The sequence below is a fragment of the Pomacea canaliculata genome, linkage group LG4 (assembly GCF_003073045.1).
Source record: "Pomacea canaliculata isolate SZHN2017 linkage group LG4, ASM307304v1, whole genome shotgun sequence".
Lineage (NCBI taxonomy): Eukaryota > Metazoa > Mollusca > Gastropoda > Architaenioglossa > Ampullariidae > Pomacea > Pomacea canaliculata.
In genome coordinates this window covers 34,122,892-34,148,308 of record NC_037593.1, presented here as the reverse complement: position 1 = coordinate 34,148,308, position 25,417 = coordinate 34,122,892, and the positions used below count along the sequence as shown (strand labels likewise).

Sequence of the window (25,417 nt, the reverse complement as noted above, 5' to 3'; positions counted from 1 at the left end):
CTATGTGGACGACAAGACAACAGCGTGTTTACTTTGGGCAGTCGAGTCTAGTCATGTGACCTGTATTAGTCATGGTAGGGATTGGATGATTGTCCCTATCGTGAGCGGCGGCTGGCAGGTCTGGCATGTTGAGTTTATCCGGTCTAAGTCAGTTTCTCTGTCGACCGCCATGTCCACTCCCATCCAAGATGTCTTAAAGGAGCGTCTCCCAATGTTATTTCTGGTCATATGAACAAAGCAGACATATTTGCGCCATTTTACCTTTGCCACTTCTTGGGGTATTTATTAGAGAGGTGACTATGATCCGCACAGATACAGGAGATGTCTGACGCGCGAAGACCGCCAGCAAAGAAAATATCCATCTGCACCACATTTAAACTGCATCACACAAGTGACATCATAAAACGGCAATAAAAGAAGTGTAAGTTATTAACTGTTTCGTTTGAAAAAAAAAGTCACAAAAAGCAAAAATGAAAACTCGTTAACAGAGTAATGTGAAGTACACAACATTGATATCCTCTCAAGCCGTTTGTATGTCCCTTACTCCTTCAACTAACCAACACCAAACTCTTCAAACTGCTGCTGGCAAGACTAGAGGTATAAAAACAGGAGATTGAAGCAAGGAGGTGGCTGTAGGCGGTCACTCCCAAATATCGACAGAGGCCCAGGTAGCGGGGGACATGGTGATGTTGGTGAAATCGGCCTCCCAGAAACGCTGCAAGTCGCTGCAATCGCTGTGCCTAGTCAACTCCTCGTCAGCCACCAACAGCACGCTCCGGACAGACGAGATGACGTCAACGTACGCTTGCGTGAGACCGAGACTGACCCCAGAACGCAAAGTGACACCTTACACAAGTCAAAATCAAAGTGTTGTGATATCCATGGCATTTATGGTACAGGTCACAGAGTGAGCGACACTTGCAAGAAACAAAGTCGTATACACAGAATCAAGGACACAGCAACTAAGAGATCAAAGCTATCAAGCAGTTGATCAACACAGCTACTGATCAACACTGACATGTTCCTGTTCGCAAGTGAAAATTACGGACTAAAAAATGTGAAAGTAAAAAGTGAGAGATCGTGTAATAATTATAGCCCTGTCAACATGCGAATTCTGTGGGCCATGTTTAGATGAGGCTGCGACCAACAGAATCATGTGCAATCCTGCCCATGAAATGCTCGTCAGACATACAACTGTGCTGAGCTCCATCAAAGATCTGACTTTCTAGTGGCAGTTTTGCCAGGTCGGTACCTCTATCATTTATGGCTGGTCTGACTTGCTTTGAAGAGGCTGCTGATTCAGGCAACAGGAAGCCCTTTGGCAGTGCGCGTGCTCCTGTCTGCTGCGCTGTTGTCTCGGTCTCTGATAACGGCTGTTTCTCTGTTGTTGTTATCGCAGATACCGGCGATGCTGAGAACGTCTGCAAACGATGACCCAGAGAGCAGCAACGAAAGCACGGCTAAGATTGTAATTTTTTTTAAACATCAAGCATTCTATTAAGTATTTTATAAACTAAACGAAGTTTACAATATTAAGTATCCTACAACCCAAAGTTAGTTTGAAATATTAAATATTCTACAACTGTCTGCTCAATCGCCTTTCATCTCGCAGCCTACACAATGTATTCGCTCGTTCTTTGGCACGCTAATAGGTGAACTTAACGGTTAATTATCGCCAATAGTTCAGACAACCAAGCAAGCCCCTCCCTCTCCCCCTCTCCCACCCTTAACTTCAATGACTTCACAGTGCTGACCTCCGTCTTACCTGTGAAGTTGTCCAGCCAATCGACTCCTGTACGTGAACATTCACACTCTGAGTTTTTGTGCGAGTCCTGGAGTTAGCCTGCAGCTGTGGTGCACGTGACTTGTTCGAGTGGCCCTTGCGGCCAGTCTTCCGCCTTCTCACTCTCTTCGTGATGGAGGCTGTTTGAGGGTGGCTCACTCCATCTTTTATGGTTTTGCTAAACATGGCTTGTGCTGGTATGCTAGACATAGTATTAGTACCAAGGCTTTTAACTTGAACAACCGTCGTACTGAACAGACCTGGAGCAAACAGTGTCTGATTTCTAAACACGTCTGATGTTGATGTCTGGACAGAGGAAAGGGCTTCATGTCTTCTGTACGCAAGGTTCTCATCACAAGGTACCACGTTTTCGTTACACTGAGTGAAAACTGACAGCTTTGGGATTTCCTCACTTTTTGCATAGGACTTTCCTTTTGTGAGATCATCGTCAAGAGCTGTTCCGTTTCCGTCTGTGGTTCCCGTCGGTCTGCAAGATTTCCCTGGCCATAGCACAGTTGCTGGGTTTTCAGAACATGCCGAAATGTCACTACTTGTCGATGTATGATGTAAAGAAGCATGGGTTGTGGTTCGTTGTAATCCAGACAGAAGTAAGGTCTTCAAAGACTGAAACAACCTCACTAAGTCGATTCCAAAAGATGATGATCACACATATATGTATAACTACTCAGACAAAATGTCAAAAGAAATTGTATCGAAAAGATCTATACAAGAAAACGTAAACATTAAGTGACAAACACACAAACATAAAAAGAAAACAAGTTCTTACCATAACATTTGTAGAAGTGCACACATCCTGAAGATTTGAGGGTGTGCCTTGGTCATTTGACGTTTTGAGACGACCTCCAGAGAAACAAAGCTCTGGCCTCTCTTGACATTTTCGTTTCTTTCTTTTCTGCTGCACCGCTGGACGCTTGGATCGTAACTTGTGAGATTCCGAAGAAAAAAATGCTTTTATTAAGAAACATAATTTGTAATTTTTTTAGAGTTTAATTAACTTATAACCAGTCACTTAAAGAGCATAAAAAGATGCTGCAGGTACCGTTTTCATTTGTGTGGAGACAGTTGTGCCAGTCAGCTTGCCAACTATCGACGGCTGCTCTTCATCTGCCAGGTCATCACACGCGTGGTCAGGCGTGTAGTTGCTGGTGCTCTTGTGATTCCTTGAGGACAATCTTCTCATTTCTTCATCCTCACAAGCTCTCGTGGCTACCCGTATCCTGCTCTTGGCTGCCGTTGTACAAGTCACAGCTCCTGACGCTAATACAAAGAGATTAAAATAATGGTCCTGATGCTATTACCTCTTACAGATGTTTGCTATCAAGAAAGAGAAAAGGAAAAGTCCGATGGTCTGTCGGTGTAATAGATAACTAAGGACGAGGCTTAGACAGACAGAGCTGACTTGGGGGCGTGTGACCTGTTTGTCGTCATCACTATCATCAGTTATAAGTGGTGGTAGTGGTGTGGTGGTGAAAATGGTGACGGTGAAGACGTAGTGGCGGCGGTAGAAGTGAGGTTGCCGTGGTGGTGGTGTGGTGGTGACGGTGAAGTGGTCGTGGTGTGGTAGTTCATGTGTTGGGGGTGTGGGGATGTGGTGGTTCTCGTGTTGTCAGAAAAACCATAAATAACCGAAGTAGTGAGCAGTGTAGGTGACGTGCAGTGATCACTACTGGCAGCTTGCAAGCTAATGCTCTGTATTACATGTGGCAGCGGCTTTTGTGTCTGTTACGAAAATTGTAAAAACTGAAATCTTTTTATTAACATATAAGTGGCCGATAAATAACACAGACAGCTTTTTCTGTCATCTGATTTGGAGACGACTGGATATCCTTTTTATTCAAACATTTTTGGCTTTCTAATGAAGTTCTTTTGGTTTTTTAAAATATTTTCCTAACCATTTATAGTGTTCCCTGTAAATAAACATAAGTAATTATAGTGTTTTGTGAACAAAACACTTTACCATACCTCACAAAAACACAACATTCTTTATATCACTAAGAGACTACACCGAGCCGCAGCTAACTGTATCACATGAGCTACCTCCTGTCTACCCTCTCGCGTCCTGCCACTGCTGTAGGGGTATGGCAGGCGAATCTGAATCAAGGCAAGTTTATAATCAAGACCCCAGTACGACCAAAGCAAGAAGCAAATACCTCAAAGCCAACAATACATTTCACATCCTGATATTCAAGAGCGCTGTAGCTCCATTACCATTGAGAATATATTAGAAGCGGTCTATGGTATTTCTCTCGTTGAAAGTCTACTACAGTGCGAAACTTTTTTCAAATAACTGGGATGAGCTCCTAGAAAGCATTTCCTAAAATATTGGAGTACATTTGCTGTATTCTGGGAACAATATTCCCTTCTCGAAATACAGGTCTACAAACGCCGCCATGTACAGAAAGGGGTCAAACCCGCGTGTCTATAGATAAATCAACTGTCCCAATGGCTGTAGCAGTAGTAGTAATAATAATAATGGGATTTATACAGTGCGTAATCACGCTCACGAAGGAGCATGCTATCAGCACTTAAGACAGGTAGGAGACATAGAATACGAAGGACGGAAGGAGAAACAACTATGCAGACAAGTAAGAAGAGAAAACACAGAAGACACAAAGAGTAATCAGGGCAGCCGCAAAGTAAGGAGTTAAACGATCAAGACATGATAGAACAAACGCACAGACACGAGTGGCGGCTGCACGTGTAGAGAGAATGTGGCGATGACACTGACCTGTGGGGTCAGAATCTGGGGAAGGAAAGTCCTCTGACCAGAGGTTCATTCACATTTTCTGAAATACTATTTTGTATCGAGCTGCTTCCAATCATTTTGAAGGAAATATTGTGGTCTCTAGTGAACCTTTAAAGTTTCTTTAAACCTTTGGCATCTGTGTTGTCAGTAAGCTCGCATATGAGAGAAGTGTTCTGAAAATTATTTACCACTCGCTGTTATATTTGTGTTATCTTGTCCTTTATAGAGTATAACGCGTTTGTCACTTACAACTTAACTCCTTCGGTATTACTGAATTCATTTAACACGATGAATAATATCTAACTACCAAACATACTGCGTCAGACCGACTCCATACAACAAAAACGTGTTTTAGTGTGGCAGGCTGGCAGCTCTGTGCATCTCTCATTGTGCTGGCTGATCTGACTCAGTAAGAGTGTCTACCGACCGAAAATAGTCGTGCCTGGTGCTTACTCTACATTTTGACATGTGTTTATAAGGGAAGTAAGAGGGTCCCGTTATTTCTTTCAAATGGACAATGAAAGAAGACGAATGTCTGTGCAGTCAATAGATATGACCACGAACTAATATCCACGTCCATGATATGACGATAGCTTTAGCATGGACAAGTCCACAACACCATCTGACACTTCGCCTCACAATACTTCCTGGCATTAGGTACGTATGTGTTTTATTTTGATTTCATTGAAAGAAAATATTCCAGTAGCAATTGTTGAGACAAAAGTTGCACAATATTCACTCAACTGTTTTGAATGTTTTGTATTTTGTCCATGTCATGTGTAACCTTGTCCTCAGTCATCACTCTCATCTTTTCCGCAGGCACTGTGTTTGTCACGTTTGCTTTGGTGGACAAATACATGTCTAATTTAGAAAAGCCTGGTTAAAGTAAATTCACTGCATAGTATTCCCATATTTCCAGAGCATTTTTAATGGTACATTTAAACATCTTCATTGAGGCTTTCTTTATGTCGTCTGCTGCTGATTCCTTTCTGGTCCCGTATGCACTGTAGATCTAATGTGTTGACCGGACATATTTCCCAAAATAATCACAGTATTAATTTAAGACGTTAATTAAGAGCCACTAGAAGATTTGAGTACAGTTTATGGCCAATTTTATTATTCTACTTTAACCGAGTCAAACTACTTTACCAGTTATAAATATCATAAAATGTGTATCAGTAAAATATGGCTGCTGCTGATCAGTCTTACTGTAGATTTACAAATGTTGCCCAACATTACAGTCGCAGCTTTGAAAACAAATAGTACAGACTTAACAGATAATAATCAGAAATATAAAACAGAATAGCTGATTAACTTACAATACTTCTATGAATTTTGTGGTCGACGTTTAAAGTCCTTCACGTCTGCACATTTCCAGGGAGACCATTTGGAAGAACATTTTTCGTGGTTACCTCCCCTTCTGATAGACGTCACTGTACAACTTTATTAACGGGCAGTTACAGGTAAGATTTGTAGGTGCACATGCACTAGCAATATACAGGTGAATACATATACATGCTGACCACACTAAATAAAGTTCTTAATACACCTATCCCCTACACTCAAGCACACACAAACACCATCGCGGCCAGTAGCATCACGGACCAGGGACACAGATTCATGGTAGTACATTAATAATCAAGTGTATCACACGTGGAACGAATGAGTGGTGGTGACGATTCGTTCTGCATACAGGTATCGCGTACCTGTGGCCACACCGCACGATTAAAAACTCACATGCCAGTATATTATCCAGTGATATTTGAACGTATATTAAGGGAGACAAAACTCTTCCTGGGGCAGAAGACACCGATCTGCTAACGATATATTGCTAAAAACATACAAAAAGCAATAAATGAGGGATGATTTCAGATTTCGTCGGCTGCAGTTTTTTTGGTCGAGTTAGATGACCTTACTCTTTCTTAGATTTGGATCAGTGTACAACGATTACAGAAGATGCGCAGTATCAATCAAAATACCTTTGATTATTTCACAGAATATAAATGAGTTTAAATTGCGCTGTTAAAAAAGGGTTGTTTAAAAGTGGCAGTATCTTTTTACTGCTCGTTCAAGTAATTATCAGGAATACTCACAACTTCAATGTTTCTGACCAGCAGTTATTTCGACTCAGTCTTAGTGTACCTACCTCATCATGGTAACCCTGACATTCTGGGAAGGAAGGCAGAAGCAGTGTACGTGATCCTGAAAACACACAACACCTGCGCTGCTGTCCACCTCCGGAATGAAGCTCTGCTATTGATCCTTGAGTTTATGGAATGGCAATCGTCAGCACTTATGCCTGAACAGTGGCTGGTTCACTGGGCTGAAAATCGACTCAACAAACCTAATGTCACACCCTGCATTATTAAACAAATTTGATTGTTTAGTTTGTTTTGTCATTACAATCTTGTCAGTTTAAATAAACGTTTATAAAAAGTTCCTGAAAAGGTACTTTTGTTGCCTATGTGACTGGTCCGTTTGCCCGCCTCTCGTAGTAAACGCTTTTACTTATTCATGAAATTCAAGTAAGCACAACAACAGAGCCCAGGGTAGTGGGAAGTGTTCACAGTAAACAGAGACTTTGTACAAACTTGCCGCTACCTGCCTTCACAAAGACCGGAAACTGGATGCTTTGCAGACTCAAGGGGTGGGTCGTCATGGTAGTAAAGCACCTCCGGGATTCTACACTCTAGAAACACAAGTCCATCGTTGTTGCGTAGCCTGGTGCGTGACTGACCGTCAGGCTATGGGAGCCGGTGAAATACTCTACACCAGTGGTTCTCAAAGTGGTCCGCGGACCACTAGTGGTCCGTGGGCATAAATCAGGTGGTCCGCGGCTGACAGTCGTCATATGTCAGCAAAGTGATGTTTCCTTGCATTAATATTTTAATAACAAGTAACGAGGTGTTTTATGTCAACTTATTACTATACTACTGTCACAAAATGACATTTAGTTTTGAATTGTATTGAAAGAAATGCGGCAATTTAATTTGAAATTCATAGAACAGAGTGATTTTTAGGCCTTGGTGGTCCGCCATATATTTTACTTATGTAAAGTGGTCCGCGGTCCGAAATACTTTGAGAACCACTGCTCTACACGGTCAATTCAAACTCAAGAAAACGCTGCAGCTTACACAGTATTTACACATTTCACACGGTATTTGCACTCAAGATTACATTACACTCTTTCCACACTCTTGCGCTACCTACTCTATAGTCTGTCCTCACTCTTTCTTACCTCATCTGCATATGTTTGTGGGATGCTACTCGTACTTTCTCCTCAAACTAGCTCTTTCAAACTTTTTTGTTTTGACAACCCTTGTCGTCACGACTACCCTATAAGTGGTTTGTAAGTTCTAAATCAGGGATGCCCAACCTACGGCCCGCTGGCCATATCCGGCCCGCGACGCGGTGCCATCCGGCCCGCGAAACTTCTGCCCACAGTGCAGGAAATCGGCATTAGTAGTAATAATAATAATAATAATAAAAAAACCGAAAAAAGCGAAAAAAGGGAAGAAGAAGTATTTATCCCCACGTAGGGGCGTTTCCCAATCTTTTTTTCGGTGGACGAACATTTCGATTCAGTTCTCCGACTTGGTGTCTCTACGATGAGGCCGGACATTCAGAAGTTGGTTTCGGGAAAACAACTTCAACTATTCCACTAATTACTACATAATTAATGGTAAGTACAACTTGTTTATAATAAAAAATGTTATATGCTCTATTTTTTTTTCTTTTTTGTATTTTTGCGGATATGCTCTATTTTTGTTTTCTTTTTTGTATTTTTGCGGTGAAGTGGCCCGCGACACTGCTGTCCAAAATGGATATGGCCCGCAGGCCGAAAAAGGTTGGGCATCACTGTTCTAAATGATTATCGATCCTGATCATCAATCCCATATCTACAAATCACGTGGATCCCTACATATTCCGTCATTCAGCCAGGCCGGAAAGTTCGGATACCACTTCCCTTTTTTCTCAAATGAAGCATTTCGCATAGTTTGCACCACGTCCTCGTTAATGAAGTTCTGTATGGATATTTTTTCATGAGAAAAGTGGAGTAGGTTTCGATGTCTTTTTCCAGGTTTTTCAGGTAGGTAGCCAGATCCTCTGGTCCCTTGAAATATGAACGTTCCAGGCGGAAAACTTTTCTGATAGTCTGCTCGTCCGCGCACAGCCGGCACCATGTTGACATCTGCGTATATTTTTATAAATTTTTCTGTGACGTAATCCAGACATAACGAGTTCTCGAAGGAGAGGTAGAATCTGTAGTATTTGTTTAGCAGATCATTGCACGTCTTCCCGCATTTTTTGGGACCCACACCGACCGAAGATATCTACAGAAATGACCTGCTGCATTTGCTTGACATACACGTCCCTTTTGCTTTGTGTGTGACAGTTGCTGACGAACCATGCCACGCTTTTGGTCTTCTCCAGCGCCTCCTGCGTGAAGTTTCTCGTCAGAAGACCCTTCCGGCGCGTCAACATAGCGTACGGGTGGAACAGGTCAGAGTCCTGTCTGTACGTGATGGTCCAGTTGAAGACGTCCTTCCACCCTGGATTCCTGTACTGAGAATAGTGATAAACCGGTGACTCAAAACCGTAAGCGATCCAGATCTGGCCGGGTGGCCGGCCTTCCGGTGGTCGCACTTCCTTCAGCCACGGCATATGGTAGATGATGGCGTCCGCAGTCTGAGGCCACTTAGTATCTGATGTCAGCAAACACGTGCTAACTTCACAGTTGTTGAAGTATTGGTTGCCGTTTGGTTTAATCCAGTCCGGCTTGTTGTGAAACATGATGGTTTTATTTGTCAGAGATTTCCCGTCTGTAGCTGTCCAATTATACACAGGCCATATGCGGTGCATAATATAAGACTGAAGCATGGGAAAGGTTGGGTTGAAGTCCTCTTCCAGCTTCTGCACCGGGTTGCTAGTATTTTGTTCACGCGTATAGTTTGGAAAAGAACTACATGTAGCAGCGCTGGTAGAATTGATGATCGTTTGATGGTCTTGAACCCTGATGCTCACCCTCACATCGCCAGTGGAGATGCTAGTACCATCTAGTCTTGCACTTTTGTGTACGTTTTGTTTCTCTGTATCACTTAGAGGTGACCTTATCGTAGACAAGTGTACAGGAAGCAACTGCAGACTGTAAATAAAACCGATGTAACGGTTGTAAAGGACCACCACATACACTGCGACGGCACACACTAGTCTCACGAAGATTGTTTTCGTCTTCATTCTGAAAAATCACATTCTTGATTTTACCTCGGAAATTAAACACTGTTACAGCTCATCATACACACACAACCACAATAAGACCTACTACAACTCATTGCACCTTCCCTAGCTAACAGTGTACACACACCTTATAGCTATCAAGGGTTAGGCGCTTAGCTGTACTGCATGTTTATCATTTCCAACAATATATCCTAGTCTATATGTTCTTTCGATTTCGGCAAATATCTTCTGAGACGATCCCTCGCGACCTCTGAACTTTCAGACAGGCGCAATGCGTACCGGAAATCGGTCCCCAATCGTTCGGCGCCGAGTCGATGATCAGCTGGTGAAATTGCAGCACCTCAGACTGTCATTTGTGTGTTCTTAGACAGCTTCAGGTAAGATTTAGTAATGACACAGCAGCTAATTGCATTTCCTTTAGTTTCTGTGATCATTTAAGTGCCGCATCTCGCAGTATTTGCGCGCTGAGCAGTGGGGTGCAAATGAGGCCTTCAAATGGTCGAGTAATGAGGTCGGTGCAACAACAGCATACTTGCTGCTCAGGCAAAAAATAATCTTCGTTATTTAAATCTTCATAATACAAAATGCAACTCAGTTATACCTGCGGGGCTATTTCTTGCTGTAAATTGTGTGTTCTGATTCACCTGCTTCACGAATATCTTTTCTACGGTGCTCGCAGCGGCCTGGAGCTTTGATATAATCTAGACACAGAATACTTGGCTTTGTGTAATAGCATTAGCAGCATGGGGACATGGATACAGTTCTCGTTCACTTCGTCTGTGCTTAAAATACAATTAGAAATGCTTCTCGACTCATTTTTAAAATGTTTGTCTCTCTCTGTGCCGGGTTGTTTTTTTTTTTTTATTTCCTTCCTGTGTTCGCACGCGCGAGCTTGTGTACTCACGCACTTGTAAAAATCTTTTCTGTCGAGATCCATGAAATGCGTTGTTGGCAGTAAATAGAGATCTTGAAATAGGTATGATATTTTGTTACATTCATAGCTTTGAAAGACCTCATGAGTTGTAAACATTTTCATATGCAACAAAGTATTAGTGCAATTAAATTTTAACATAGCTGTGAAATATATTTATAATCAGCTAAGATGTTTATGTTCACACATTACTCTTTCTCCCCTTCCTCACTCATTCTTTCTTAGACCTGTGTGCTGTGTATAGTGGTGCCTGGGAAGTAAGACTAAGAGTAGATTTGACACAATGCATCCTAGATTACTCCGGTCTGTTATGTATCTTGGAAGGCTATGTCATTAGCAAAGGAAAGCAACACATGGCTTGCAAACAGTAATTAAAGGAGCTAAAGAGTATGCATTTCACCCACTATGTATCTTTTTTCAGATTTTGGCTAGAGAACTTAAACTATGTTTCTTTAAATGGACATTTTCTTTATCTGGTAACACTTATATTTTATTAAATTTTTAGATGGCCTGTTAAGTAGAAAAGTCTCATTCTGTCTCATACATGTCATCCTGAGATGTATCAACCTCATTTGCACCCTCTCATATTGCCTGCCTTCCTCTGTCTGCCAGGACTGAATATTAGTTTGAATTTCAGATCACTAGCAACAGCTGGAGGACCAGTGCTCACATTAGGGTCATTTTTTTGGTCAGAAATCTTTGAATTAACCTTTCTGTGTTGTACAACAGTAAAGACAAAGGCAATTGCATCCATTGGCTCTGTGTGTGTGTTTAAATGCTGGCATTATGATCATACAAAAGGTTGTATGTGTGTTTGTATTGTAGTCATCATTTACTTCCGTTATCTTTTACTGAATTTTTCTGTGTAAGTCAACAGTGCTAAAGAAGAGGAAGAAAGACAAGCACTTTTTCATTCTTTTCAGTTTGCAGGTGCAAAACTTTTATTTTAAGCTTTCTTATACAGTCAGTTATACATTTAGCTATATTTTAGTTAGCATCATGAAAACTGACTGTTAAATGACTTTGGCAGTAGTATTTAAAAGAAAACATGCTTTGCGGCCAGCATCTCCTCTGAAGAGGATGCTTTTATTATTTAGAATTCTAGAAAAGAAACTATAGCTTTTAAATTTAGCTTGTAGTTTTAAGAAACTGTTGCCACGTGTACTTTAAACCTGTGACCAACATCCTGAAGCAGTCACTACTAGTGGTGTATGCCTTAAAAGTGATGCAGTTACTCCCCCTGCACAGGCAGTGGTTGGTGATATTTTTGCCTTCAGTGCGTGACTAAAGTAAGACTTATCTAGTAACATTTTAAAAATTATTTTGTGACAGAACTTGATAAACAAGTGTATTTGTTTATAATAATATTTGTTGAAAATGTGCATTACTTAGTAAGACGGAATTTGATGAACGAGTACTTATTGAGTTATTTGTCTCTTGTATTGTGTTTCTTGGCAGTACCATGATTGTGCTGTGCATGCAGCATCACTCTGTGGTTATCTAGGCTGGATTAGCCAGCAACGATGACTAAATGCTGAAATGACACCAAAATATTTTGACCGTGAACTCATAAACTTAAGGCCTTTAAGACAGCTGCAAGATTTATTTGGTAAGCGTCCAAGTTATCTCACACTGACAGAATTAAATTTTACTTATTTTAAATATATATATATTCTTTTGAATCTTAACAGATCTTGCTTTGCTAATTGCAGTTTGTTTATGTTTCTTATGATATGACTTTGACATCTTCTGTTTTCCTGCAGATTTGAAGCAGATGTGGATTCCGAGGTGCATTGCTAATGAGTCTGGTGTGTATTGAAACTGCACAAGAGTTGCCTTCCCAACAACCTTGTGGCATTTGTCAAAGGACTGCAGTGTGTGGAAGGAGAGTCTATGTGGATTATCTTGCAAACAGTCCTACAGAAATGGCATCTACCTGGAGGAAAATAGCGATTTCTCCTAGCAAAGATGTTACATAGTTTAAATCTCCTGCTTAGGTTTGGTAATCATCTGGCAAATTAACATACAATGCTGACGTGTTGTCTGTGGTAAGCATCTGGCAAAAGCCATGCAATGCTGACCTGTCATGTCTGTGGACTCCGCTGGTGCATGGCACAGTGCTGTCATGCCACACAGGAGCACAACTTTTCAACAGCAAGTCTTTTAATCTGAGCAGCAGAAAGAGATGTTTTTATGCTGAAACTAGCAAGTCTTTTCTCTTTAAATAAGTGTGTCAAGCAAAACTTTAGGTGGCATGCTTTATAAACTTTTATTTAACTGACTGACTTGCACAACCTTTCTTATGAGAGAATTAACTGTGAGTGATTGCCAACAGAAATTGCCCATTGCTCATGGTCCCATTGCCCAGTGAGATTTGATTGTTGATTGGTAGTCCGTGTGCCATAGTGATGCTTCTACCCGACAGTGTCATGCTGTGGTTGACAGGCACCAGCCTTTCTTTAGTTTTCTGTGGTCTTGTATCATTCTCCTCATCAGCATCTCTGCAAAATGGGAAGAACATTCCCTCGCCTTACAAAACCTTTTTGGTTACGCCAGTCAGCAAGAGAGACATTGCCAAGCAGAGCACTCTGGGAGTTTTTTCTACGATGCTTAACCAGGCAAGCAGCAACAGTGAGACTGCAAAGATGAAGCACATGGAGCAAAGAGAGTTTGTGGCTGGCACTGACAACACATCTCTCCCAAACAGCAAACAGGATGCAAGAAACAGGAGTTTAGAATCAGCATGGTATGACACCACAGGTTGGTTGCCCAAGAAGGGTTTCTACACTGACAGAAAAGTGAACTTGGCTGTGCTGCCAATGCTAGCATTCATCATATTTATCTTTGGAGTGTGTGTTAAGTGCTACTCTTGGATGCGGGACCAGGACCGCAGAAAAGCAAGAGGAACACTGGACTTTGAAGATGATGAGCAAAATTACACCATCATCACAGAAGGTGAGCATGGCTACCGTGAGGTGGATTTTCGCTCGGACACCACATCCATGTACGACACACTCACTTCTTTTCGCTCCATGCGCCTTCCTTGCAATGAAAATACCATTACATCTGTGAAATCATTGCCAAACCAACCTTTTGAATCTTATCGCTCCATTTTGATTCAGCGGCTTGAGGGAGGAGTGTATGCCAGCGTGCAGTCTTACAAAGCATTTCTTCAGAAATCCATTGAGGCTAAGGACATTGATATTGAGGTGGAGCTGGTAAAGAATTATACCCCTTGCAGAAGTCGTAGCAAGAGCTATGATGCAGTGACAGGTGCAGCTGCCAGGTCACGCAGGCGCAGGATGCGGCAGCACTCCGGCAGTCGCAGCATGAATGGCAGCGTTGGCGCTCAGGCAGCTAAAGAGAGAATCCGTCGACATTCTGAGAAGACCCCTTCACACTGCTCCCATCTTGAGTCTCTTAGAAAAAACACATTCCATCGGCAAAGTTCTCCTGCAATTTTTGAACCTCTTCTTGAGGGGGCCATTTGTATATCACTTGAACAAAGTGATACAACAGCTGGTGCTGTCTGCCCTAATGACGATGTCTTTCTAGAGCGAAGGCCTTCTAGCTCCTCATCATCTAGTAACTCCTTCCATAGCAACACTTACAATATCCATAGCAACACGGTATTCAGCAAGGTGTCGACACACAAGCGTAGAGAGCGGCCACGTGTGAAACGGGCATCACATGACATGCTTACAGATCACAGCAGTGGCCACAGTTCTGATGAAAGTCCGAAAAGCTCATCATCATCCTCAGATAGTAACAGCTCCAATGAAGTTGACTCTGACAGTGATGTTACCGACAGCGGGTTGGTGGTTGAACCAAGTCCACTATTGGCTGCTAAAGGGGAGCCTGACAAACAGCAAGCTAATGGAAACATCCTATCGAGGGCTGCTTCAAGAAAAGTGCACAGGTTCAAGGTCAGCTTTGTAGATGATGGCACCCTGGACACATCATCATCAGATGTAGGAGGGAAATGAACATTTCAAGATTTTATGTGATCACAAGTGCACTGAACCCTGACAGATGAGAAGTTGAGACAGTACTCACCTCTGACGTGTTCTAACATGTTCCACAACAAGCTTGAATACTCACTCTTATTTTACAGTCTCAGTTCATCCTCCACACATTTGTTTTGATGTTTTCTTTAAAAATAACAAACATGGTTTCATAGATACAGATTACTTTGCCATGTATTTATTTTGTACTTTCTTGTTTTGTTGTTTGCCTCTGATACAAAAAAAACCAACCCAACCTTGGCCATGATTTTCAGTTGGCCTGTTAAAAATTGTCGCATATTCATTACTGCAGGTTATTCCTAATCCAGCAGACCTTTAGATTGTTAGAATAGTGGAACAAAGTATTATGTTCCTGTTTTCTTGTATTCTCCCACTCTTTATTTAAATCACTTGTATATTTGATAGTGCAAAGCATATTGAATGTTTATGCAATGTAAATGTTCGACTAGTGTGGTGTACAATGTTGCGTTACTGGCACTGTAGAGGTCATATTGGTAGTAGACTGTAACACTAAAGTTTCTCATCACCTGGTATTATAAGGTGTTTTCGTATTTGCATTTTTGTAGCTTGATATTTTCCCACCCTTTTGGGTATTGTAAAATGGCCCTTCTGTTGTTGATTTTTGTCTTTCTTACAGATAGAATAATAAACCATTTAGTAGGGACATCTTCATGAGTAATGTCCTCAGGTGTCAGCTTTTACAAAGCAGCTGGTAAAAAAACTAAGTTTTTTGCAAGACCAAATGCAAAAAACAAAAAGAAAAAACCTGGCTTAGGATTAGGGTTAGCTCTTGGTCATACGGTGTGGCAGTAACAGGAGGAACATAGTTAATGTGGGTAGTAATGTTCAGTGATTGATAGTAAATAAAGTATATTTATTCTATTTAAACTATTAAGCTGATTTTACAACAAAGTAAAACATTTGCAACTTTCTCCGAATTAGCTTCTTGCCACCCATATACCAAGGTCTGCTCTTTTGCTCTGTGTATGTCCCACACTTTACACATTAACAGTTCTGGAGATCATTTTCTTGTTTTGATCACAGTCATTGAAATTTCTTGCCTTTTTTCATTGTTGTGTGTCAGCCCTGAAATCAGTTGTCAGCCTCAGCATTATTTATAACTGCTGCATTACCTCCCCACTTCTTTGCTCTTTCCCCTCATTCTTTGCAGTCTCTCCACAACTGTTCTTTAAATTAACCACTGTTGAGCTCAGACACTCTTTTCCAAACTCTGAGTGAACACCTCTCATTCTTCCCCGTTTTCAAGATGCAAGTCTACAAACATCATGATATATGGGGGAAAAAATGTGGGTCGATCCCTGACATGTCTAAATAACTTATTGTTCCAGACCCCCCATTAGCTGTGACAGTGACAGCATAAGTATATTTTATACATATACATTTCTAATGTCAGGATTTTTGTTAACCTATTTCTGTGTCTGATGATATTGTGTAGACATGTATCATGATAATGCAGTGAGTGAGGAGATGTGTTCCCTCAGTTGGGTAAATATTGTGTTCTGAGCTCAGCATAGTGATTTTAGAGTAAAATTGCACTTTGGTGGGTCTTTAATGCACTCCTCATCTTCTGTTTACCTGTAGACCTGTGGTGCACTCTTTCTAGTCTTCAATTTACCCGCTGCTTTTTGTATGTTCTCATTAACTACAGAGTGGTGATCTTTAATAATTTCCTCACCAATTACTATTAAGTAGTGTCTTCTTAAGCTTTGTCTTGTGTGGGGCATGTACTAGTGAGGAACCCAAAACTCATGAGGCTGTAGTGTAAACTGCTGTACATTAACCAGAAGCATAGGTGCAGCATCTTTTAAAACTGTTCTTTTATTTATCTTTTATTGCATTTTTGTAGGATAAAACCTTATTTGAACTATGGTTGCTATTAACAAAATATTTAGTATATTCTCTTACTATAATATGCAGTTTAGTTCATGTGAGTCAATAAAATCATGTGTTGTGACAATGAAAAGAGTTGTGCAGGATTTCAGAAAATACTTCTGTTTAAGTTGTAGGGCTTTTGAGAAAAGCTTAGATCCTGTTTCAGATGTTTCAGTTGAGAATTGATACATTGCTTATTTCATTGTTCATGGCCAGTTCCCCTACCCCATTCTTTTAAATCTGAATTTATGGGTGAGGTGTCTGTCTCATTTTGCTTTTAAAAAGCTTCTTTCAAATGCTTGTATTATGTGCTGTCTGCTCCTCTTGCAGGCTTGTTTTTTATCCACACAGTTGTTTTTTACACCTAGTTTTGTTTTTACTTGTTGATACTGTAGAAGTGAAATGCGTAGAGAACTACAGAAGCGAAAAGCACTTATGTACTTGGTTTGGGTCATGATTGTTGCATTTTTACAGCAAGTCCAAGTGTGCAATATGTTAAGCTGTCTGGATTATTTTTTTCACATTCATTACTTGGTTAAAACTACCTGTGCACTGTCTTGTCTGTGCTTGTGTTTACTGAATACTGAATAAGGCCAGTTTGCAATGTCTTATTGTTCTCACCCTGCTGCTCTTTCCAAACCCATCAGCTGTCAAAAACTGCTCTGAAAATGTTAGAGGACAGACTGCTTGCTTACTGCTGGTTTGGCTCTCGAAACACTCACAGTCTATTGCCACTGCTGTTAATTTTGTGTATGTGCGTGTGCGCATGCACGTGTGTATTTCTTTTATTAAGCATGCACCAGCATCGTAAAGACTTGTTTAGTAGTGGCCAGTTTTATTTAGCTTTCTTCTGCATGCTTTTCACAAATTGAGTACATGTATTAGATGAGGTTTGTTTTTGTTTGTTTGCAAAATATTTAACGGTGTTGAATCTTAGATGTGTTTAATGCTGTTCTTTTTATTCAAGTGACCCTAAACTGAGACCATGTCTCTAAGAACACATTGAAAATTATCTGAACTTGGATTCCAGCAATGCACTTGGTCATAATGTGTGTAAATCAAAGATTTTGCTGCAGAATTTTATTATAAATGAGTGGTATATCAGACCATGGGTTTTAGAATAATTTATTTATTTTTAATGTCATATTTGCAAGTAGCTCATGATGGTTCAAGGACTAGGTTATGACGTGTGACTATAATGCTTCTAGCCTTCCATATGACAGAAATAATACTGCTGTAAAAATTATCACAAGTGGAAATAAATTCCTGATGACTTAAAGCATAGATAGTTCCTGTGACATGTGCATCAGATCTTGATAGATGACACAAACGCATATTTGGATCTGGATTCTTGACTGCTTCATCAGCTGATGCTTGTTCATAATTAATCTTGGTTCATCATTTGATGCTGGTGCTCAAGCTTGACAAAATAAGTGTAAAGACAGGCCATCATTTCTGGGATCCTAGAGAGAATCTGAATGTTTTGACAAGGAATTTTGTTTGAAAGGCTCTGTATGTTTTAGCTCCAAATTTGATGACAGTCCATACAGGTGTAGGACTAAACTTTGATCATTTTGACTGAATGTCTCCTTTGTCAGTTATGGTGCAGTATTTATGTGCCTATGATCTCACTAACCTAAGATAGTCTAGTCAGTATCAGTTACAGTGAATACACTGGTTACCATTATTATGTCTACATTTAAAAACCCGTCCACAGTTCAGATTTATATCTGGTTATACAGATATGTAGTTATTATCATGTTAGTTTCATCTAGATGGGTCACTATTAATCATCTCAGCCAATGGTTAGCATCAGTCCAAAGCCAGAACTGTCGGCTTGCCTTGGTGCAGCCGAATGTTTTACCTGCACAGAGTGATGCTCATTTCAGGCAGTTCAGTGTTAGTACTTGCCTCCTGGTCAGAAATTTTGTTTATCAAAATTTTATTCTGACGATAAAGGTTTTCTGTTCTGGCAATAGCGAAGGATTATTGTTCTGACAGTAGCAAAGGTTTGAATGATTCTAAGAGATGGTGTCATTGACTAACCTAGACAAACTCGCTAACAGTTCATGCGCACATGATAGTGCTGTATAAATTAAGGTGACTGGCTTTTCTGACAATGGCATATAGAAACTGAGGCTGCTTAATATTTATGGGATGATGATAAGACTTAAGTAGTTCATTTACATAATATATTGTCATTTTAAGTATAGTATTATATGTGCATTGACTGTGCTGCTTTTCTCAAACTGGTGCTTATGGGCCACTTGATCCCAGTTCCATAGGAGATGCAAGGAATGTGATGTGAATGGAAGAAATAATATCTCACCAGGCTTTGTCTTTTTTAATGGAAGCAATGGGATCAACTGTTTAGCTGATTTGTGGACCAAAATAGGTCTTATTCTCAAAATGTCGTGTCTTAGTTGTGTGTGTGTGCGCGCTACCATTTTCATTTAGCCATTGAATACACTGTTTACTTTATGCAGAGTAATTCTTCTTCAACAGCTCAGTGTGGAAGTCATTTATAGATAATGATTCTTTATCTTCTTCTTTTGACTTGCTGTCAGGGTAAACAATCTCATGTCTTCAGATATCATTCACTCTATGAATTTGTTAGGCATCTGTGTTTGTAATGTCAAGCATTTAGTTTTTTGTGTGTTATTGACCAGAAGTTCCATTACTCATAGACAAGAAAGAATGGCATATTAAAATTTCTTTAAGCTCCATAATTTAATATAAGGATAAACTATAAAAATGTCCTGTGAACAGATGATGGTGACAGGCAATTTGTTTTTTATTGTTATAAAAGGCTTACCGGGATGTACCACCTGCAGTATTCAGTGTTAATTCAGTATGGCACATGTGGCATTTTTGATAATAGTCTTTCAGTTTATTTCCATGACACAAATTCGAACTAAAACATGAACAGAAGTGATATTTTACTGCACGTGTGCGCTCACACAGAACAAATGTATACTGACTTAATACCAAGGCATGCCTTTTAGGTTCTACTGAAGTACCGGGGTATCGAAGAATAGGTTATGTTTAAGTACAAAGTTTCCAAAGTTTGATTCCATTTAATCCTAGTGTCCAGAAGCATAAACGGAATGGCTGCCCATGGTGATTGTTATAAATTTGCTATATATGAGAAACGTGATCATTATACTTTGTGATGATGATGATGATGATTCCAAGATGTAAGAGTCATATTCAAACCATTCCAGAAATTCAGATCTTGGGGTTTTCTTTATGTGCTAATGTGCGTTCTTCTTTGTGTGAGATGAAGTGAATAATTACATATTAAACAACATGTTTAATGCTGTTAAAAACTGGAAACATACAAGCATGGAATTGCAATATGTGCGCGTCCCTTGATGATTGTAGGTATGTATAAGTCACCTGATGATTGTGTGTGTGAGAGAGAGACACCTGATGACTAGGCATGTGTATGAATCATCTGATAACTGTATGTATGTGTATGAGTCATCTGATGACTAGGAATGTGTTTGAGTGCTGGCTAGATTCCTTCCTTTTAGTTAATTGAGGAACTGCGGGGCCTTATTTCAATACCTTGGTTTAACGAGTGGTGAAAATTACTGCCGAAACTTATTTCAGTACCCAAGTTGGATGGGTAGTGAATGGGACTGCTGATGGAGTGGACAGAAAAAATCCTGTTTACATAGGATCTACCCAGGGTCTGTATAATGGCTGTGAAGTCAAAAACTTTTAGTGCCATTGTAATTAAAAAAGTTTATTGTTACCTTTATCCTCCTTAATGCTAACATGTGGGGAAGTCTTGTTTTCCAGAGGAACATGTATTTGGTTTTAAAAGAAGCACTTGTACCTTAACAATTCTACATTTCTGTGAAGAATTCCTTATATTTGGTGTTGATTAGAAGGCTTGAATCATGTTTGTAATGATTCATATTCAGCTTGAAAAAAACATTTGGCCAACATTTGATGAATATAGAGAAATATTTAACCCACAGAACTCTTTGGCATTTGGAGGCAAGTTTGACAAAGATAGTTTTGCATGAGGAGGGTTCTTTGACATGTGAAGACTTAGTCTGTAGAGCAGTGGTTCTCAAAGTGTGGTCCGCAAACCACTTGTGGGCCGCACACGTAAGTTATGTGTTCTGTGGCCGACGGTTATCACATGTCAGCAAAGGGATGTTTAAATCACCAGATATGCTAATTAGTCGCTCGCTTACCAACTAAGTCTTTACATCACAGCCTGAGCATTGTGTTATTTAACTGCATCATCCATTACCCTTAGAAACGCAGTGCATTTCCTTTTAATTTTTATGTGTTCTTTGCAAAGTATGTAATTTTATGTAAACTTATTACTATACTACTATCACAAACGTACTTTAAGTTTTGAATTGTAATGAAACGCAACAATTTAAATTTGAAGTTCACGGTACAGAGTAATTTTAGGCCTTGGTGGTCTGCCATACTTTTTACTTTAGTAAAGTGGTCTGTGGTCTGAAGTACTTTGAGAATCACTGATGTAGAGGGCTGCTTGGTCTGTTGAGCATGTGGATGGGGAGGGGGTGTTTACATTTTGAAGGATTTGTCATGCTGAAGACTCATGGGCATGTGGAGGGGGAGAGATGATAGCATTTTGGAGGAAGGCTTGTCATTTGTCATGCTGAACTGTTGGGCATGTAAGGTTGTTTGTTGTTGTTGTTGGTTTTTCTTTTTTGTATGTGTGTGGGGGGGGGGAGAATGTTGACATTCAGAGCTACTGTGTATGTTTGATGCAGACTTTTTGTGCAAGCCTTTTAAATTAGTGCCTGTAGGTAAAAGAGCACGGTAGACTTGAACCATGTGTTTTAAGCCTGTCACCAATAAGTATAGTGCTCAGCCTCCCATCAGCTCCAGAAACAGGCAAACACAGACCACAGACCATGCAACTTTTTAAAAAAGAAATGACATAAACCTTTTAGTTGAAACCAAGACCTCCGGTACAGGGTCTCAGCCAGTCAGACACAAGCTGTGAGAGCGAGGGTGACCGAGAGAGATTTTTCATGAACAAAAGATTTTAACTTGCTTTAAATTCTTTTCCTGATGTTAGTTGTGCATAGAGTGGTTCTGGAAGGTTTGGATAGGATCCTTTAGATATTGTAAACAAAAACTGATGCCACAGATTCTATAGGTACAACACAATCATGTAGGTACCATAAAAAGTAGAAAGTGGTCCCTGTGGATGCTATAGGTACTGTAAACACCAGAAACTGGTGTATGTGTTTGTGTGTATCTTCTATAGTTACTCAGAACAATAGAAATTGGTTAATATGTGTGTGAATCTTATAAGTACTGTAAATACCAGAAACTAGTGCATGGATCCTAGAGATGTAACTCTAGAAACTGATGTCTTTGGAATTGTATCATATTTCTTAGTAAGAGCTGATTTGTTTTTCCAACAGTATTTTGATCAACTGTTTAACATGTCATTTCATGTTAACAAAGCCTTTTGATATAGTTTTATAGCTTTTTTGATAAAATGTTTTCACTAGTTGTTGCATGCATGCCTGCAGATGCATAGTTTTATGTAAGAGTGCAGACAGGCCTGTATGTGAATAGTTTTTTTATCAGAATGAGAGTGTAAACTGTTATGCGTTGCTTTTTTTTAAAGGGAATCTCACCAAAATACTCCTAACTTCTCTCTGTTCTTTTATTGACAATAACTAGCTCTTGTAACATACATCTGTAACAAAGACTGGTACCTGAGTTTGTTGGTTGACTCCATGCTGTACAGGAGCACCTTTACGTGTCAGATTAATTAAAGACCTACCTGATTGGTCTGAGTTATAAACAGATTCTGATTGGTAGAGCTATTATAAATATGTTTTGTAAATTTTGTAAATTTCAGCCTGAAACAGTTAATTTATTGTCTAATTTCAAAGTTGCGCCTATAGTCATCAAGTCCTCACTCCCGCATGCAAATAAGATACGCTATCACAGCCAATGACATCCACACTGCATCTCGGTAAGCATACAATGGCCAGAAGGTGGAGCAATATGTCAGGTTCATCGATCTTCATTTGTCGCTTTCTAGTGGATGAAGACAAGTGTGAAATGATATTCTCTAGCCCTGATGGTAATAAACCTTGTGTGTTTTGAACCTGAGGATTGTGAATGCTCAAAACCCCAAACACAATATACTCAGGCAGCAGATGACAAAGAGTGACTTGACAATACGACATGGTAAACATTGTTGATGTTCATCAAATTTTGCAAGCTGCCAGTGATCATTGCAATTTATGCTTGTCTGTTTACTTATGTACTGTCACAAAAACCTCAGGTGTGAAAATTTGCCACTGGGACTGATTTCTATGTTTATATTTCACCCATACAATTCTTTTTTAATGGAAAAGCAGAGATAAATTTGGGGGAATGCTGTTGCTGATATTCCTTATCATTTACAGTTTGCATATTGTGACGCTAGTCACAGCTATAGTACTCTGGCTTGAAAAGTTGAATTATAGGTACATTTATTGAGATGAGATAACTTCAGTGGTTCATGCACCTTCTTTGTGTTGTTGGATGAGAAAAAGCATGCTTTTGTGTAGTAGGCATAAAGTCTAAAAGATGGTTTTGCGGTACCCCCAAACCCTCTGGCTTCTTCCACGTGTACATTACTGGGTAACATTCAGGAGCAAAGTGGGTTCACATTAGCAGTACTGTGTAGGCACAGTGAAGTCAGCTCTACACACATGAAGGAAGCTGATCCATTGTCTCAATGATGAATCCTTTGGGAACATGTTAACACTTCTGTATTTGGGCTTGGTCTTTTCTAGATAACTTGTATCAACTATGCTGCGGTCAGTCTTGATGATGTCATGTACAGCTTTGTGCCCAAATGGAGATTTAAACAGGCGAGGAAATAGTTTTTATTTAATTTCTTGAGATTCATGCTTCTCCTTGCGATTTCATATTTTAGGCATTAATAAATTATATGAAAGGAGTCTTTTGAGCATGGTATGCGTTACCAATCAGGTGGGTCTTAAAAAAGGAGTGGCCAAGGGAAGTGATTGGTTAATAGCCTGACCATTGAGTATTACTGTGAAGTAGGTGCTTGAAGGATGCATTAGCCAATGCTCTGTTTATCTCTCTCTCTCTTTGTCTTTGAAGATACTACATGAGTTTTGCTTGAGATTGTACAGAATATTGTTTAGAGCTTCTCTTAGCACACCAGATGAGTTAGGATACTACACCACACAGAACACTGTTGTGAAAAAGCTGCCAGTGTGCAGAGTGAATATTTCTTCACTCGACAGAGAAAAGACACTTTTTGTATTCTTGACTTGACAGAAGAGACAAATACATTCCACTCTTTTTCTCTAGACATATGCCATGCATTCTGGCTGTGTGTCACATTTTACTTCATTTTCTGCTCTTGCTGACCACATCACTGGTCCCAGTGACTGTGTCTCCCAAGCAACCAAGATTAGTGTGCAAGATATGTACCTTGAGTTGGAATATTCCAGGCTAATGAGATTTCTGTAATATGCATATTAGTGCCGAAGATTGTAGACGGGATGACTGATTATATTATGCTCATTGCATGCATTTGTAAGACCTAGATGCCAGTATTAACAGTGTAAAATATGTTTCTTGTATGTCTGATAAATTTTTCAGATACTAGTGTCCATAGGTATGATACACAGTATATTCATATTGCTTGCATATGAAAGACTTAGATGCTAGAATCAGGGCTCAAATATCACTTATGACTGATCTTTGTTCAGCACCTTCATTTGATGGCTGTTATAAGATGTGATTGTTCCATAAATTTGAAAATTACAAATATGGTAGTGCACCTGTATAGTCTATGTGCTCACGCTTAGTTGCACTTTGAGTAGCCTGCATTAAGGCAAGTCTGAGGTGCAGGATTAAGTGTTTAAATTTACAGTTTGCTGGCTAGAGAATGAGATTAAACTGTAAATGTTTTACCTCAAATTGTACACGAAGTTTAGGTGCTGCCTTGTGTATGATCAAAAAGCCTAGATCTGTATGCAAAATGCACAGTTTGGATAGAAACGTTTATTCAGTGAACTATAACATATCAAGTCTTGTCTGCATATTTCTGAGACAAAAGCCACAATACAGTAAGAACTGTTATTCTGCTGATGTGTCTTTACCTGTAATGATATGTTGAAGTATATTAGCATGTCTCTGTTGTGTTAATATCATTTTGCATCTTTGTTTTTGTGTTGCTTGGATACTTGAAGGCTATTTATACACAAGTGAGTTGCTACGTTGAACCGGTGAGTTCATATATAGTGAGAGATCATATTGTGAGAGGCAGTTTGGAGTGACTTTGCAGGATTGAAGATACTTTTTCTGTTGTTCCCACCTGGAAAGATCAGTGCCTTTGAGAGAAAAGGTCTTAAGCGTTTTTTTATTTACACTTTGTAATTGTGTGTGTGTGTTTTCCCATGCACCCCTCACAAAGCTCAATCAGTGACATGTCTGTGTATGTATGTGTGTGTCCACATGCTACTTTCCTCTCCTTTCCTTGCTATTGCCCACCTCTCTGTTTCTCACACTGTCATACTGTGACTTGCCAGATGTCATGGTGGTTGGGTGTTAAACTCTCATTGTTGTACAACAGGCAGGCTTGCTTACTCACTCTTGCTGTTAAACAGCATTCAAGCTTCTGATGTTGCTAGTGTTGCACAAACTCTTGATGAGAAGCAAGCTGTCACTTTCAGCAATGAAGCTTGAAAGATTTGAAGAGAGCGAGATGGACTGTCCCTTGTTTAGAGTAGACA

At 40.0% G+C, this 25,417-nt stretch overlaps 3 protein-coding genes and 1 long non-coding RNA gene across 4 annotated transcripts; 2 read left to right on the top strand and 2 right to left on the bottom strand.

Moving 5' to 3' along the window:
* Positions 1-255: 255 nt before the first annotated feature.
* LOC112563319 lies at positions 256-5,968 on the bottom strand. The gene is made up of 6 exons (XM_025237200.1): positions 5,870-5,968; positions 2,844-3,061; positions 2,571-2,726; positions 1,766-2,407; positions 1,253-1,421; positions 256-846 (listed from the first exon to the last, which is right to left on the bottom strand). Exons 2-6 carry the CDS (start codon positions 2,982-2,984, stop codon positions 641-643), a joined length of 1,314 nt encoding a protein of 437 aa, XP_025092985.1. The 5' UTR covers positions 2,985-3,061; positions 5,870-5,968; the 3' UTR covers positions 256-640.
* On the top strand, positions 4,948-6,970 carry LOC112563320. Its single transcript, XR_003099008.1, has 3 exons — positions 4,948-5,207; positions 5,929-6,013; positions 6,682-6,970. It is a non-coding gene; the product is annotated as an uncharacterized LOC112563320 (long non-coding RNA).
* Positions 6,971-8,708: 1,738 nt separating this feature from the next.
* LOC112562523 lies at positions 8,709-9,788 on the bottom strand. The gene has a single exon (XM_025235805.1). It carries the CDS (start codon positions 9,786-9,788, stop codon positions 8,835-8,837), a length of 954 nt encoding a protein of 317 aa, XP_025091590.1. The 3' UTR covers positions 8,709-8,834.
* Positions 9,789-10,030: 242 nt separating this feature from the next.
* On the top strand, positions 10,031-25,028 carry LOC112561856. Its single transcript, XM_025234658.1, has 2 exons — positions 10,031-10,165; positions 12,483-25,028. Exon 2 carries the CDS (start codon positions 13,128-13,130, stop codon positions 14,703-14,705), a length of 1,578 nt encoding a protein of 525 aa, XP_025090443.1. The 5' UTR covers positions 10,031-10,165; positions 12,483-13,127; the 3' UTR covers positions 14,706-25,028.
* The last annotated feature ends 389 nt before the right edge of the window (positions 25,029-25,417 follow it).